At 44.1% G+C, this 17,358-nt stretch overlaps 1 protein-coding gene across 1 annotated transcript in view; it reads left to right on the top strand.

Moving 5' to 3' along the window:
- The first annotated feature begins 2,373 nt into the window (after positions 1–2,373).
- The window catches only part of WBP1L (WW domain binding protein 1-like), a 34,866-nt gene continuing 19,881 nt past the window's right edge, over positions 2,374–17,358 (top strand). The window contains 1 exon segment of the mRNA XM_006756465.2: positions 2,374–2,415. Coding sequence (XP_006756528.1) covers positions 2,389–2,415 — 27 coding nt within the window. The 5' untranslated portion in view covers positions 2,374–2,388.

Raw genomic sequence — 17,358 nt, 5'->3', positions numbered from 1 at the left:
AGTAAAAAATGCTGATTAGAAACACTGTCTTGAGTAGTATCCATTAAAGTAGTATTTATTAGGGGGACATCAGGAAGTCTATGATGCAATTTTGACCATTTAGATTGAACTTCTATAAAATTATTATCTATTTTCTAGTAATTTTGTTGCAATTCCACTTATTCAGAGATCACTGCTGATGAATATTGTTTAGAAATGGGGAATGTTTCCATAGCCAATCAGAGCAAGGGTTCTTGGGTATTTTGTTGATGGTGGTATCTGCAGGCCCTCGAACAGTGCTGGCACACTGGGCGTTCAGCAGATGTGGAACAAATGAGTAAGTACACTTACGCCATGGTACTCTTTCTGGAGAACTGCAGGTGCCACTCTGTCTTGTTAGGTAGGTTCAGATCAGAGTTACCCATGAAGGGCTTAGGATACCGTTTCCTCCTGTTTGGCTGTCACACTTAATGATGCACTTGTTTTGTGGTGGTCGGCTGTTGCCAGGGAACTGAGGAAACGAAAGGAAGGCATTGAAAACAGCTTTTTCGCTCTTCATTTGGTGGCTGTGCCTTGATGTCCAGGCCTGGCTGGCTGGCAATTTGGCCTCGAGGTGAGGACTGTAGCAAGGCATGGGATAGATAGTATGACCGTGTCTTCAGAATACATACATGCCAAAGAATGGTTCCCTAGGCCATTCTTTCAGCAGCAGAAGCCACTTCTCTCTGCACATCTCCCCTCTTCTCCATAGCAGTGAGGCTGTGATTCATTCTTTTCGTGAGCCTGGAGGAAATGGCTCAGCTGGCTTGGCTCATTCATTTCCTTGTCAGGAAAGTCAGTGTGACCTTGACCATCAGTGGGAGACCTGAAGCAAGCACGTAGTATTTGGCTGGATTCACTAATGATTGAAAAATACTTCTGGCAATTCACCATGCTGTAAGTGCTGTGTACTGCTAATTTATTATCCTAGGTGGGGGTGAAAGACACTAATTTGCAAGACTCATTTCTGATTTACCTGGGTCATACTAAGCACGGGGCCACTCCCAAGGAGGCCTTTGATACATATCACTGAGAGAAAATTGTTGAAGAAAATAAGATGATGAGATATACTTGCTTTGAGTCATGGAAACTATACCTAATTTGCACCTTACGAAGTTGGTAGAAAGTAACTTTGGGTTTATAAAGCTCCTCTAAAGATCATTCTCCTTCAGGAGAGTTATCTCTGCAAGTCCAAATCCAAACATAGGCCCTTTGTTTCATGCTCGTGTTTTCTTTGGTAGAGGATTCCAGGTCAGAGAGAGCTACTGTGACCTGCTGCTTAGGGAACGGTGGCCAGATGAGAGCTGGCTTACATCACTGCCTAGGAAAAGTCAGATCAGGACACCAGCCCCAGGGGCCTTTGCTTTTTATGCAAAACTTGCTGTTAGAGAGCCATTTTCTCCATAAACTGAGCTTAGAGAAGAAGGCATAACAAACCTAAGGTGGTGAACTTTTCAGAAGCAAGAGTTAGTTTAAATATAGATGATCTGCTTTACTGGCAACTTGGAGGCCGCGGTGGGACTTGTTGTACCTTTTGTAAGACAAGTGAGGAAAGATGTTGGCACCTGTACATGCGCAGTTTGTTTATGAAATATAAACTCTCCTGTTGAAGTGAGGGCTGGAGAGATCCGTGTCCAAGGTAGCATGTCATACCTTAGCTGGGAAAGAGGTGCTTCTCCACGCCCCCTGCGAATTGTCTCAATCCCTAGAGAAAGTTGGGACAGCTGGAGACTTAAAGCACTATTTGTTGAGCATGGACTCTGGCAGGAGTCGGGGAGAAAGGTCCTGTGAAACTAAGTCATTGGGCTTGATTTTCTTTCCCAAGGAGGAGAAACAGTACCTTGGGGGTTGTAGTGTCCGGTCCTTATTCAGAGAAATGTAGCTCTCTTCAGCTTTAGACTCTTGCTTTATGTATACCCGGGCCTGCTCAGAGCCGAGGGGAGCTGATAGGAGTGGGGCTGCCTCTGTCTTCCTTTGTAGGCACCAGTGCTAGTGGGTCTAGGGCTGGCCGTCGTGGGTTTGCAGCACATCCTCCTCACTATGCCACAGCAGCTGTCTGGAGCTTTTTCTGCTGTGCCTGAACTGATGTCATTTCCCTCTTGGCAGACAGCTTGGGCTTTGCTGCGTCTGAGATATGTCACGAGAAGGTGGGGGTGGGTTGGAGCCAGACAGTGGGGAGTAGCAAGGAGAGCAGGAGGTAGAGTGCCTGCTTGGTCTCAGGACTCTGTTTACTTTCTCTGCTTTGCTCGGGAAGGCTGCTTAACTGGGACTGCGGAGCACACAGGCCCACCAGGGGAAATGCTCATTCCAAGAACTTAACTTTTAAAAGCCCTTTGTTGCAAACGTTAGTGTGGATGATGCTCTTGCAGGATGCCTTCCCTTTGGGGTCTTAGACAGGTAATTAACTGGTTGTATGTTCGTGGATCCGGGTTGGGAAGGGAAGAAGGGTGGGAGCTTGTTTATGGTACTACTGCTTGGGGTGGAGGGACCTTTTCGAAAATGTCTCGCAGTTGTAAAAGGACAGCTCCCATACAGAGACTTCTAGTCTCCCCTTGGTGTTTATAGTGGCTCCTTACTTCTAGAGCCTCCATATTCTTAACTCCCTACATCCCTGAGTCTGTCTGGGGCCGCCCATTCTGATTTTCCATTAGACACCATAAGACCTTTTCCAGAGCTTCTTGGAGGAAACTGTTGAGAGAGATTGAGGTGGGGGAGGGGGAGAGGCAGAGTGGAATTCTTGATCAAAAACCCGTTTTATTCCTTCTCCATTTTGGTTTGGCTAGTTGCAGAGATTTCTTCACCAGTTCTCTGGTTCTAAAGAGATTTCTGAATGGGGAGATGGGACCTTCTTTTAATGGGGAGGGCTTTCTCCTTTTAAGCCTGTGGTCAGGGCTACGTGCCTGAGGGACATAATGGACACCGTAGAGGGATGGGGGTGGGATAGACCACCTTTTGGCCTTCCTGACTGATTTTTCAAAACCAACAGACCCTGTGGCGGAGGCTTGATTGTTTCGGGAGCTGCTGTTTGAAGTAGGGGCACTACATTATAGCCGGTAACCTAGTTGGGATGAGAAAACAGTAGCAAGGGACCGACTGCTGTCTGCTTTCGGACACAGCTGTTGCCGACTGTTTGTTCCAGGGCTTCTGAGAGTTGGCCATCCCCACCCCCTCCTCGGCCTGAAAGGCATGTCTGTATCGGAATGCGTAACTGTAACTGGAGGCAGCGGCTGTAAGACGGGGAGGGGAGGGACACACCCTCTGCTGCCTGTTTCTGGTGAGGAAAGTCACAGAAAAGATCAGACCAGAAGCCTTAGACTCGCCCTGTTAAGGCCTGCTGGTCTTAAAAGTGCTAGGTGAGCAGATCTCCCTTGGGTTGCCTGAAATTCTTTTAAAAGTAAGCTTCTCTGACTAGCTCCACACATTCCATTATTGCTCTTGTTGATCTTCAGTGTTCCTTTAATGCAGCTGATGAGCAGAGAGTGGGGTCCCATTTGAGCATCTCCTCTGTCACCCAAGACAGTCATGGACGCAGTGAGCCCTGGTGAGGCTTTTGAGCAGCATTGGAAATGGGTTGGGAGAAGCATCCCATGCTAGGTCAGATGACAGGAGGAGAGCCTGACAGAGACAAGAGCAGGGCTGGGGAGCCAGAGAGACTGTTCCTATCTTGACTCCTCTGGGGTCTCAGCAGGGCAGCCCTGCTTAAATGCTCTGAACCTCATCTTTGAAATGGAAATAATAAAACCTGCTCAAAGAGTTATTGGGAGGATTTTACAAAAGAATGTATTTAAAACAGTAGCACTTTGGCGGGCCGAGAGTAGGCATTTCGTTAAGAACAGCTATTATTTTTGTGTACTCATTCCTAAAGGATGCAGGACCAAAGGAATACCAGAAAGCAGAGGACGGACTGTGGAGGGTGTGGGTGGGCAGGAGCTCTTGCACCAGTCATTTGGTGACTGCTGTCGTGCATTGACTGAGAGTTGGGAGATGTATGTACATCTTATGTCCTGGGGGCAAGAGGAAATCCAATGCCCTCCACTCAGTTGAGAGGATGCAGTGATGGGTAAAGGGCTGGGTTGGTTGTCATGAGGAGCATCTCGGAGGTTCAACAGCAGAATCTTCACTCTCGCTTCTGAGCAGGTTCCTGGTAGAAGGTTGAACTAGAGAACCTCTTGGAGGCCCTTTGTGTCCTAGGCTTCTGGGATTCAAGCTTTGCCTATAAAAACCTTGAGTATTTCGGTTACAGAATTTTGTATATTTCTAGGATTTCTGTGTGATAGTGTAACTATGTTCTTTATTGGACCTATGTAAAAGCCAGCCTTGTAAAGATTACTTGGTGATACTTTTGTTTTTTAAAAAATGACATAAACTATATATGCTATTAGTCTTTTTAAAAATTTATCTTTATTGTTGAAAGTATTATAGATGTCCTCTTTTTTTCTCCATTGACCCCCTCCACCCCATTCCACTCCCATCCCTCCTACTCCCCACCTCCCTTCACCACTCTATTGCTTGTGGGCCATGCATATATATATATGCTTATAAATTCCCCTGTTAATCTCTCCCCACCCTCCCTATGCTATTAATCTTTATTATACATAATATGCATGCACTTTTAAAATATTTTTCCCCTTTTAATTCACAACTCACAACCTTGTCGTATGTGATAGTGATTCTACAAAAGTACATGCTGAGTACTTGCCCAAAATTCTTCAGCTCATTAGGGAAATGTTAATTGACTTTTTTGTGTGTGTGTGTGTGTGTGTGTGTGTGTGTGTGTTTTAAGCCTGAAGATTTTCTCACCTAGATTGCTTTGCCTAATGTCTATAAAGGGCAGAGAGTAGAGTAGGATTACTGCATTGTTCCAGTTGGGGCATATTTTCTGAAGGTTGTTTCTAGGTGGCCCAGGGACCAGATAGGAAAGACATTGCTCTTCTCTGTGTGAACATTTGCATTTTACTCTGAAGACTCTCAGGCATGCATCATCTACTGAATAATGCCACTGCATGGAGATTTTGAACACTTAATGAATGGGGTCAAGGTACAAAGGCTGCTAAGACAAAATAAGCACAGTCCTTACTTCCTGGGAGCTCACACTCTAATGCAAAGCTTAAAATGCATAAAAATCACCTGTAAATCAGGCTTATTAAAATTCAGACTCAGTAGGTGTGGGGTGTGGGGGTATGCATTTCTATGAAGTTCCTCAGGTGGTTCTGTTCCTGGAAGTTTCTGGTCACACTTTGAGAGACCCTCCCCATTCCACCCTACCTGTAGTACCTGGAAATAGTTACATTACAGTGTGCTGAGACTACAACTGAGGAATCCCCAGGGACTGTGATAGCAGAGGGTGGTAAAGCTTCTAAATCTGGTTGGGGGAGGAGGAGTGGCTTGGAAGGCTCTCCTGAGAAGTTGATATCTGACCTGAATCTTGAAGGATGAGTAGGAGTTTACCAGACATACGACCTGGGGAAAGAGCATTCTAGACAGATCAGGTTGGGACTGTTGTTGTTTTCTCCTGTGGATGAGAAGGGAAACCGTCATCTGTGGGTCTTTGTTAAAGAACTTGGCTCACCAGTATTGGTGTCCTATATGTCACAGAGAAGGAGGAAAGCATTCGGGTACTTCAGGCAAAATGAGTGTGGCATGAATTCAATGTCTATAAAGGGCAGATAGGCCTGTACCTTCCAGTGAGCTGTCGTAACTGTTCTTTGTGTGGAAGAACTAATACAGTGTTCTAAAGAATAGTTTTTGTACTTAGAGGAGCTAAAGTTCAGAAGAGAGTCACCTGCTGACCTTTTTTTGGAATAGCACAATGTACCAAATTTTAGATAAAATACACATTTAAGCATGCTATTTTAGTTTATTTTTGTATTATCTGGCAAGATCCAAGTTTTCTGGTTAAGGGAAAATCTATCATGTACACCTAACAGGTGGATTACTGATTTTCAGAGAACAAGATTTCAATGGAACGTTCTTAGTCTGCTGATTTACATGAATTTTATTTCCTGTTTGACTCAGAAGGCATTGATTTTATAATGCTGAAGGAGTCTTATGACCAATATTCTGTATCTGAAAAGTGTTGTGCACCTATTTTATTCAAAACATGTTGTACATACAAATAGGTATAAACTCTGTCCCTGCCCTCAGGGTTTACAGTCAAGTAGGGGACATAGAACAAGTGTGCAGGTAACTGGAACATTAGGCAGGTGATGCTGATAGCATTAGAGAGGAAAAGAATGCTCGAGGAGTGAAGAGGAGTGAAGAGATAGCTTCCTACTGGTGGCCCTTTCCGCAGTCCAGTAGTCTCAGTTGTTGCACTCACTTGTAGGGCCAGTTGAAGATAAGTTCTAGGCGATGGAATGCAGGCTAGATCCATCAAGACAATAATTTATATCTTGCACCTCGGAATGTTGTGGGAGGGGCTCACTGCACCCCAACTTGTTCTCACCGATAAAGTAAGATGATCTCTGATACTAGAAATGAGTAGTCTCCAACAAAGCTGGGGTAGGTCTGGGACTCTCGCAGGCAGTGTGCTCTTTCCTTGTTAGAATTTGTCTTGGATAGGAACATCTAAGAGGAACCAACTCCTGGCCCAAGGGGCTCTTTGCATTCTTGAAAGGAAAGGGGGAGCTGGTACTTATAGGCCCTTGTTTGGCCTGATGCTTGCTGATTGTCAGGTAATCCAGAATATTGAACCCCACTTGCTCCCTTGCATGGTAAGAGATCTTAGGGTCTTACAAGGACAGCACTGAAAACGCTGTGGTGACAGCCAGCCTAAAGCTGCAAGGTGGGAGCCATGACTAGGAAGAGGGAATTTGCCAATGTCTAATTTACCCATAAACTATTGATTATTATCCAACATTTACATGATACTTTAAAAAATATATATTTTTATTAATTTCAGAGAGGAAGGGAGAAGGAGAGAAAGACAGAAACATCAATGAGGAGAGAGAATCATTGATTGGCTGCCTCTTGCATGCCCCCCACTGGGGATCAAGCCCACAACCCAGGCATGTGCCTGAACAGAAATCGAAACATGACCTCCTACTTCATAGGTTGATGCACAACCACTGAGCCACGCCAGCCGGGCTTACATGATACTTTTATTATTTCATCAAGACAGCCACCCATGAGGTAGGCAGTCTTATCTCCTTTCTACTGTGAGGAAACTGAAACTCAAGCAGTTCTCTCTTCAGGATCACACAACTAATGGTGTCTCTGGGCCAGGTCCTCTCAGTGTTGTCCTACTCTTTCATATCGCCCTGGGGTGGTACTAGCACCAAGACTTCTCTGCATGTCCTGGGCTCAGCAGAGGACTAAGTGTTCACTTCCAGTCACCATTACCCTCTTTGTGTGCTTAGCCTCTCTTTACCAGGTTCAGGACAAATTGAGCAAGATCCTGCTCGGAAGGTAACTGGCTGCATATGATGCAGCACACACCAGGTGACACTTGTTTGTACTACCTGAGGTTGGAGCCAAAATCCTTATCGGAACTGATTTGTAAAAATCTTGTAATGGCATTACAGAACACTTCAGTTCACTATTGTCCCCTAAAGATGAGAAAGGGTGGCTGTCATCTAAGCCTTTTCAGGTGAATTTTTTTTTTAAATCCTCACTCGATATTTTCCCACTGATTTTGAGAGAGAGAGAGAGAGAGAGACAGAGAGAGAGAGACCAATGTGAGAGACACATCGATTGCCGCACAAGCCCTAATCAGGGCTGGGGATCGAGCCTACAACTGAGGTATATGCCCTTGACTGGGAATCGAACCACGAGTTGACACCAATCACTGGACAAACTGGCCAGGGCTTCAGGTAGATTTTTGAACCCGAATCATCTCTATTACAAGAGGTACTTTTAAAGAGGAATGTGGCTTGTTTTTCCATCTCATTCCCCGTTATCAAAGCAGATTGAAACTAGTGGACTGGACAATAAGTTAGTGGGAAAGAAGACGGTCTGCTGATTTTGAAACTTACCTAGGATGGAGCCAAAGAAAACATTTACTTTCTCCAGTGACATCCCATGAGTTTGATCCACTCCCTCCCACCCCTTTCCCTTGAAGAGGTAAATTTTAGTCCAGAAAAACAATAATTTTAGGCTACTTAAAAAGCTGGGCTATAAAATATCTTCTCCTGCTTGATTCCCTACCAACCAAATACTAGTTTTCTAACTCTACCTCCCCCCTACCCCCAGCACTTCTCGACTGTTTGTGCTAATCTGTAGTTGAAATAGCCTGGCCGGTTGACCTCTTTTTGCCATTTCTGTGCCCCTCTGTAGCCATTGCTTTCTTGGGCAGGGCTCAACTGGGCTCGAACCCTGGACCTCACAAGAGGCCTCTGTTGCCAGTTGTTGGAAATGGAGATTCAGTCTGAGGTGACTGGCTTGAATCATCTTGTTGTTTTAACTGAAAGGGAGAGGAGGGGCAGTGGTGGGAAACTGTATGTGTTTTAGGAGAGTGGGAGACATGCTTTGAGAATGGCTGGAATATGACACAGTGCCTTCTTTTCCTGAAAGTGGCTGAGGGTTTGCTGGGACTGTGTTGCATATAAGACATTGGTTCCCTTGGGCACTGCATCAAGGAGGCCAGAGTATTATTATTGTTTGGTTCTCTTGTTTAACACACTCCTCCCAGGAGCTTTCACTAAACTGTGACACATGGTCTCATTCATGGTTTTATATACTGCCCAACGTATTGTGTGGTGTGTTTTCATCAAGGTTTGGAAATCCCTGTTACCCACCAGGCAGTGGTGTGAATGCCTGTGACCTCCCACTCCTCTGGGTGTGGCTCTGGAGTGTGGTGAGGAGGCCCGGGATAGGCTGGGGCAGGCTGCCAGCAAAAATAGAATGTGCAGTCACTCCCCTGTCTCTGGGTGAGGTTCCGGAATAAATCTGGACCAGGCTTAGATTTTGCTGGGTTACTAGAAACCTGTCATGACCAGAAAACCCTGGGTAGGTCCCTCAGCAGTAATGTGAAATCACATCACCACAGCATAACAGTTGGAGGATCCCTTCTCGTGCATCATAGCTAAGAGGCAGAGGGAGTGCGGGGCAGAATCAGCCCCAGGAGTTAGTTGACTGTCAGTCACCAGGATCAGTACTTTCTGAAGGTTTTGCATCCTTTGCTAGGGTAGGTGCACTTGAGAGATTGACATTAGTCCTGCTCTGAGGGAATTTATAGAGTGGTTGGGGAGCCCCTGAGGCCATCAGACAACAAGACTGGATGAAACACGATCTGCACTAAATTGGGGGGTAAAATTTGTCTGGAACAGTGGTTCTAAACTAGGGGAAGTTTTGCCCCGCCCCCCCTCCAGGGGACATCTGGCAATATTTGGACATTGTTGGTTGTTACCACAGGAGGGTGGGGTGTTGCTACCTGCTTCCATCAAGTGAAAGCCAGGGACACTGCTAATAAACATCCTGCAAAGCACAGGACAATCCTCACAGCAAAGAATGATCTGGGTCCAAATGTCAATCATGCAGAAACTCTGGGCAGGAAACTAAGATCCAGCCCTCTGGCCCTATCCCGTTTGCTCAGCGGTTAGAGCATCTGCTTGTGGACTGAAGAGTCCTGGGTTCGATTCCAGTCAAGGGCACATACCTCGGTTTCAGGCTTCCTGGCTCTGGTCGTAGGATCCGAGTAGTGCCCAAATAATGTCATACAGCTTAAAGACCAATTAGGCTATCGTTATTTTAATGGCAGCCATATTTCAAGCCAGGTGCCTATTGCTGTGGCTTGGGTAGGTGCATGGGAGAGATTGACATCCCTTTTCTAAATCATCTTTTAATCTTTAAGTATAAGGTCTTAGAGTTCAGAAAGTTCTTTAGAGTTATTCAGCATATTTTGGAGATGGAACTTATGGATTCTGAAGATTAAAAAAAATTGTATCTATTTGCAGGGAGTCCATTTTTTTTTTAATATATTTTATTGATTTTTTTTACAGAGAGGAAGAGAGAGGGATAGAGAGTTAGAAACATCCATGAGAGAGAAACATCGACCAGTTGCCTCCTGCACACCCCCTACTGGGGATGTGCCCTCAACCAAGGTACATGCCCTTGACCAGAATAGAACCTGGGACCCTCCGTTCTCAAGCCGCCGCTCTATCCACTGAGCCAAACTGGTTAGGGCAAGGAGACCATTTTTAATGTGACCCTTTGTCCAAGGCAGAAGTAAACCGTTTCCTTGAACAGTGTTGAACTTTTTTTTTAAAAAATATATTTTATTGATTTTTTACAGAGAGGAAGGAAGAGAGATAGAGAGTTAGAAACATCGATGAGAGAGAAACATCGATCAGCTGCCTCCCGCACATCTCCTACTGGGGATGTGCCCGCAACCCAGGTACATGCCCTTGACCGGAATCAAACCTGGGACGTTTCACGCCGCAGGCTGACGCTCTATCCACTGAGCCAAACCGGTTTCGGCAGTGTTGAACTTTTTATTGGCACTAGATCTCTGGTACTTGTCTTGAGACCAACAGGCACACAAGACAAGTCCCATTATTTTTTCTTTAGCTCCCAACAAAAGCCTGCGCGGCAGGATAGAACTGCTGGCGAAAAAATGGGGTTAAATTTAGAATTTTGCTTAAAATGAGGACTGTGCCCGTATGTGCTCTTCACTGTCAAATGAAACTGGTGAATCTCTTTTAAAGCACATCAGCAACAAATTACCTTGTACCTTCATATTTCAGATTCCTTTCAGAGAAGTAATTTATTTGATCAAGAGCCATGTTCAAGATATTACCAACACTTTGATAAGCTAGAAACCAGTTATAGAAATAATATTGAACCAAAAGCCAGAAGACCAGGGTTTTGAGGATACCAGTTCTGTCATCTGCAGTCTTATGCTAAGTGTTAGTTCCTTATCCATAAAATACGGGTAAACAAATAATTTTTTTTTATTGATTTGAGAGAGAGAAAAAGAGAAACATCAATTTGTTGTTCAACTTATTTATGCATTCATTGGCTGTTCTTGTGTGTGCCCTGACTGGTGTCCGAACTCACAACCTTGGCATATTGGGACAATACTGTAACCGGCTAAGCTGCCTGGCCAGAGATAAACTTTTAAAAGAAATTTTATTTATCTTTATTGTTGGAAATTACAGATGTCTCTCCCCCCACTCCCCCATTGATCCCTTCTCTCCAGGCCTTCCCAGCTCTATTGTCTATCCATGGGTTTTGCTTTTTTTTTTTTTAATGTAACAGTTCAGTTAGTATGAAGTTCCTCAGAGGCCAAGTTCACATCTTATCTGTTGTTTTTGTGCCTGTCAGTCAGCATGTAGTAGGAAAGTTTAGGTTAAGCCCTAAGCATGAAATTCTTTCCACTAAAATTTGGGCTTTAGGTTCAGAAAAGTTGTTCTAGCTGTGTGACCACTCTAAACTAGTTCCCTCATTTCCTATAAAGGAGAATATATAGCATATATAAAAATGCCCAGCCAAATGCTTAATTAACACAGACACTGAGTAGAACTTGGTTCTCTGTTGCATCTCTTGAATGTTAAGACAGGAGGTTTTCCTGATTCTGCAGAGGTATTTCCTGCATGCAAGAAATGGGGGGCCCTCTCTTTGTCCAGGTACCTGTTTTACATGTCGTGTGTGAGGTGTTTATTGAGCTTCAGTGTAGAGAATTCAGATGTCTGCTGTTTATATTTGGGCCTCTACAGCATGTCTTATTCTCAAGGTGAGGGGATGAACAATCTCTTATTGAACGTGAGAGCAAGAGAAGCTAATCAGATGCCTACAGGGGCCAGGCAATGACATGCTTGAAACAAGTAGATGAGGTATTTAGACAGTAGGGATTGTGGTGGAACCAGAACTCATGAACATCTGTGATTCAGCCTAATTTGGCTTAAGGCCCTAATATATGGAAACCTGAATTTCTATATGAATTGTTCTCATTTTAAAATGTTATACAGATAATTCAATTTTTTAAAACATTGGGGAAAAGGTACCATGTGGACATAGAATTGATTAGTACTAGGCCCATTGTGTCCTGAGGTCCACCAGTTTGCAGTCCCTGCTTTTAACAGGAGAGGCAGTGATACAACATGGGAAGAAAGGAAGACCCTCATAGGACCAACTGTGGACACATGGCAGTCTGCTGAATTGCCCACCTGCTCTGTCACATGCTACCTGCTATTTTGTTTCTCGGCTCTCTGCACCAGCTCTTGCTGAAATGCCACATTTCTCGTTGTATTTATCTGTGACACAAGAAACCAATGATGAGCCCTGGCCGGTGTGGCTGTGTTGGTTGAGCTTATCCCATGCACCAGAAGGTCACTCACTGGTTTGATTTCTGATCAGGGCACATATCCAGGTTGGGGAGGCAACTGATCAATGTTTCTCTCTCATATCGATGTTTCTCCCTCTCTCTCTCCCCCTCTCCCTTCCTCTCTCTAAAATAAATTTTTAAAAAAGAAAAGAGGTGTATTTCTTAAAAAAAAGAGAGACCAATGAGGGATTATCAGGGAGTACCGTGAAGTAGGACTGCTTTTCCTTCTAAATGCCCAGAGTGAAAGAGTGACACATTAATCCAATGTCCAGTACTGCTGCAGCCAGCCAGACCCTGCAGGCCTGCTTGCAGTGACAAGTAACCTTTAATAAAACCATGGGATATGTTGCAACTTCCAGTCTTTGCTCTGAGATTTTCCTACCAGGGTCAAGTGGCTTTATCTGAGTTTGTTATTCAGGTTCCTAATAGCAACACAGGAAATGGATTTTAATTTCTTTGCTGGCTGCTCTGTTTGGGGGCTATTTAATGAGGATCCAGTTGCAATGCAGGTTTGGCAGCAACAGTGCCTGAGTTGGTAGGAATGTACCTAACTGATATATTACTTTAAAAAGTTTTGCTTGTGGTATACTGTATATATATGTATGTGTGTGTGTATGTGTGTGTGTGTGTATAAATATATTTTATTGAATTTTACAGAGCGGAAGGGAGAGGAATAGAGAGTTAGAAACATTGATCAGCTGCCTCCTACACACCTCCTATTGGGGATATGCCCGCAACCAAGATACATGCCCTTGACCAGAATCAAACCTGGGACCTTTCAGTCCGCAGGCCAAACGCTCTATCCCCTGGGCCAAACTGGTTAGGGCTGTTTGTATATTTTTGTGGATTGAGGTAGAGAGGTTATAAATAATTGAATGTCTTGATTCAAAATGGCTATTCTTGGGGGAAACTATGTTGGGATGTGTTTGGGATTCTAGAAAAAGAATATTAGATTATTCCACTTTTAGGGGGCAAGAACTCTGTATATTTTACGTTTATTATAAATCTAGGGCATTTCTTCTCAAACTTGAATATATGTGAGCATAATCAGGGAAGTGTGTTTTATTTTTTTTAAAATATGTTTTTATTCATTTTAAGAGAGAGAGATAGAAACATCAATGCTGAGAGATAATCATTGATTGGCTGCCTCCTGCATGCCCCCTACTGGGGATTGAGCCTGTATCCCGAGCATGTGCCCTGACTAGGAGTTGAACTGTGGCTTCTTGGCTGAGATGCAAAAATATTTATAAATCTCCATCAGCTAGGGAGAAACTAGCTGTATTAGCCAATAATGAATTTACAAACTGGTTTTTTGGATATTATTTTAACTGTTGTACAAAGCATTTGAAGTTGGGCTTCTGCTGAATTTTCAGCTCTTCCTTTCACATTACTCTCCCTGAGATTCATTGTACTTAGCCACACTAATCTTCTTTCTTTTCCTTGAACACACCAAGCTTGTCCCTGCATTGATGGCTGTGCATGCACTTGACTTTCCCTCTACCTGAAACACTGGTCCTGTAGGTTGACTTAAGCTGGCTTTTTTTTTTTAATCCTCACCTGAGAATATTTTTTCATTGATTTTTAGAGTAAGTGGAAGGAAGGTGGAGAGAAAGAGAGAGAGAGAGAAACATTGATGTGAGAGACATCGATTGGTTGTCTCTCACATGTGACCTGATGGAGAGGGGGCGAGGGAGTGAAAGAGGGGCCAGTGAGGACCGGGAACCAAACCTGCAACCGAGGTACGTGCCCTTGACTGGAATCAGGACTCACCTGAGAATATTTTTTCATTGATTTTTAGAGTAAGTGGAAGGAAGGTGGAGAGAAAGAGAGAGAGAGAGAAACATTGATGTGAGAGACATCGATTGGTTGTCTCTCACATGTGACCTGATGGAGAGGGGGCGAGGGAGTGAAAGAGGGGCCAGTGAGGACCGGGAACCAAACCTGCAACCGAGGTACGTGCCCTTGACTGGAATCAGGACTTTTCAGTCTGCGGGCCAACACTCTATCCACTGAGCCAAACTGGCCAGGGCTTAAGCTGTCTTTTCTCATGATTCAGGGCTCTACTCAGATGTCACTTTCTCAGGGAAGACTTTCCTGACTATGTCATCTAAGGCTCTTTGTCTGTTTTATTAGCCTTATGAAGCTTATTACTATTTTACATTATAATTTCACTTGTTAATTTTCAGTCCTCTCCACTAGAATATATTTAAGATTTTTTCGTCTTTGGGTTGTTCTCCAGTTTCAAACAAGTTGTCCCTCCCCCTCGCCTCCCTCCCCCCCCCGACTTCCCTGGGAGTCTTATTCTGCTATTTGTTGAATTTCCCAAGTCTTTTTATAATGGACTAGAGGCCCGTTGCATGAAGATTCACGCAATAGGCCTTCCTTCCCCTGGCTGCCGGCACCGGTTTTCCTCCGGCACCCTGGACCCAGGCCTTTGGTCCAGCCGCAGCAGAGAAGCCAAGCCTTGAGACTAGGCTTCTCAGCTCCAGCCGCAGCGAGGCTTGGTTTCTCTGCTCCGTCCACAGCGGAGAAGCCAAGCCTCTTCAGTCTTCAGTCTTCAGTCGTCTTCAGTCTTCGCTGGGGCTGGAGCCTTCAGTCTTTGCTCTGCATCTGTGTATGCAAATTAACCCGCCATCTTTGTTGGGTTAATTTGCATAGTCATCCTGATTGGCTGGTGGGCGTAGCAGAGTGACACCAATTTGCATGTTTCTCTTTTATTAGTGTAGATTATTTCTGCATAAATTTTTGTATTTTGTATTGTGAGTTTATCTTCAACAGAGCTTTATTTATGGGAATCCTTCATGCCCTGGTTGAGGGTAGGTCTTATCAGAGTCTTACATTTCTTTTGCCAGATGTCATAGAGTTATTGCCAGCCTAGGGCCACTTTCTGTGTTAAATTTTGGGGTTGGAGATTCTCAGACCATATAGTAGTACAATTCAAGTCTGAAATTGACTTGTGGAAAGGCCTATGTTACAGATTATAAGAGGAGATACTTTTTGCTCTCAATTCAGAGATTTTTTTTGTCATTGTGTGCCATTGAGCTAGTTGCTATTTTTTTTTTAAACATATTTTATTGATTTTTTTTTTACAGAGAGGAAGGGAGAGGGATAGAGAGTTAGAAACATTGATCAGTCGCCTCCTGCACACCCCCTACTGGGGATGTGCCCACAACCGAGGTACATGCCCTTGACCGGAATCGAACCCAGGACCCTTCAGTCTGCAGGCCGACATTCCATCCACTGAGCCAAACCAGCCAGGGCGTTGCTATTGTTGTTTTTTTTTTTTAATTTTTTATTTTTAGAAAGAGAGGAGGGGGATGGAGAGAGAAAGAAACATTGATGTGAGAGGAAACATGAATTGATTGGCTTCCTCCTGCACACCCCTTACCAACCTGGGCATGTGCCCTGATCTGGAATTGAGTCAGTAACCTTTCATTGCACAGGGCAACGCCTAGCCAACTGAGCCACACCAGCCAGAGCCCAATGGGCTAGTTGTTTTTCTAGTCTGCTTTCTCTTTGAGGATTCTCACTTTATATTGGTGCTTAGTTCCAAGTTCCTGTTTCAGGTAGGCCCAAGAACAATAAACAGCCACTTTCCAGGGCAACTGGAAAGGCTTGACCTCATTTACCAGTGTAGTTTCCCACATTTTTGGTCCCTGGGGATCCTCCTTGCTTTCTTGCAAGCTCAGCTGTGTATATTGTTATGTAGCCAGTATTTCTAGGGGTTCTGACAGGAGAATTGTTAAGTTACCTACCCAGCAGTATTGCCAGAAGCAGGATCTCTTCCCTGAGAATTGCTAGCTCATTGCTGTAGTTGTAGCATCCAGCACAGTTGCCTGGCACCTGGGGAAGGAGTTTCAATACATAATTGATTTGTGGAATTGGACGTTTCCATAAGAAACTATTTCTTTTCCCCATAAGGAAAGCCAGAAGTTGTTCTCCACATTCATTCATATTTAGCAGCCAAAATAATGTCCTGTGCCTGAACATCCCATGAAGTATTAGTTTTCCTATTTTTTTACTTTTAAACTTAAAAACTTCAGTGCTTTCCTAAGAACATGAAGATGCTGTTGCCAGTTGCTAGCAGATTTTTCCAGCCCCATAAATTGGCAAATTGAAAACATCCCTGGGCAACTATTATTGCCCAGTGTCTCTTTTTATGCTGGCACTTTGAAAGTTCTTGTGTTGATTAAATTGACCTTTACAGTGGCACAGCTAAGAATAGCAACTATAAGACCTGGAAACTCTTAAGGAAAATGTTGTTAGTCCCACAGTTCATGCTGCCACCAAAGAGATGAGATAATTTTTTGCATATGTGCGAAAGGCATACTGTTCATCCTTTTCCATTGTAAAAAATGTTCTTTCCAGTTCGGTGTTGGTCATTCTTGCTGTTTCTTTGTGCCTGTGCTTTTTGTTTAGTGACCACGTGTGCCCCATATCTTGGGAGTTGGTCACTGTGGTACCAGGGCTTGAAGGCACATACCTGTAAACTCGAGGATCCCGATGGTCATTGCCACAGTCCTCCCTGAGGTAAAAGACCTCAGCCTAAAAGCACAAGTTATTTGCACAAAGTTCATTTATGTGAAGTTTGACCTTTCCAGCATTTTTTTTTGGCCTTGGTGTTTTATGCAGATGAAAATTGCCAGAAAGAAGGTATCTTTAAAATGTAAATCTGAAAAAAAAATTAATAAAATGCAATCTGATCTTGTCACCTCCCTGCACAGTCTGATTCCCGCTTACCTCAGCCGTTCCTAGCTAAAGTGCTTTGCTTGTTTCTTTTCCTCAGCCTGTAAAGTTCTTCCTGTCCCTCTTCCCTGGTTACTAACTTTCCAACCATTCTGACGATCTCAGTTCCAACTTACCTTCCTCTGGACTTTTTTATGACTAGCTCTTAGGTCTTATAATGCTCACTGAATCATGTATTTTCCCTTCCTATCATGTGATTACATTATTATTATTATTATTATTACTAGAGGCCCAGTGCACAAAAATTGGTGCACTCGGCGGGGGGGGGAGAAGGTGGTCCCTCAGCCCAGCCTGTGCCCTCTCGCAGTCTGGGACCCCTCGGGAGATAACGA

Source organism: Myotis davidii, unplaced genomic scaffold (assembly GCF_000327345.1).
Source record: "Myotis davidii unplaced genomic scaffold, ASM32734v1 scaffold332, whole genome shotgun sequence".
NCBI classification, from domain to species: Eukaryota; Metazoa; Chordata; class Mammalia; order Chiroptera; family Vespertilionidae; genus Myotis; species Myotis davidii.
Note: the sequence above shows the minus strand (reverse complement) of the source record. Positions and strands in the feature narration are given on the sequence as shown.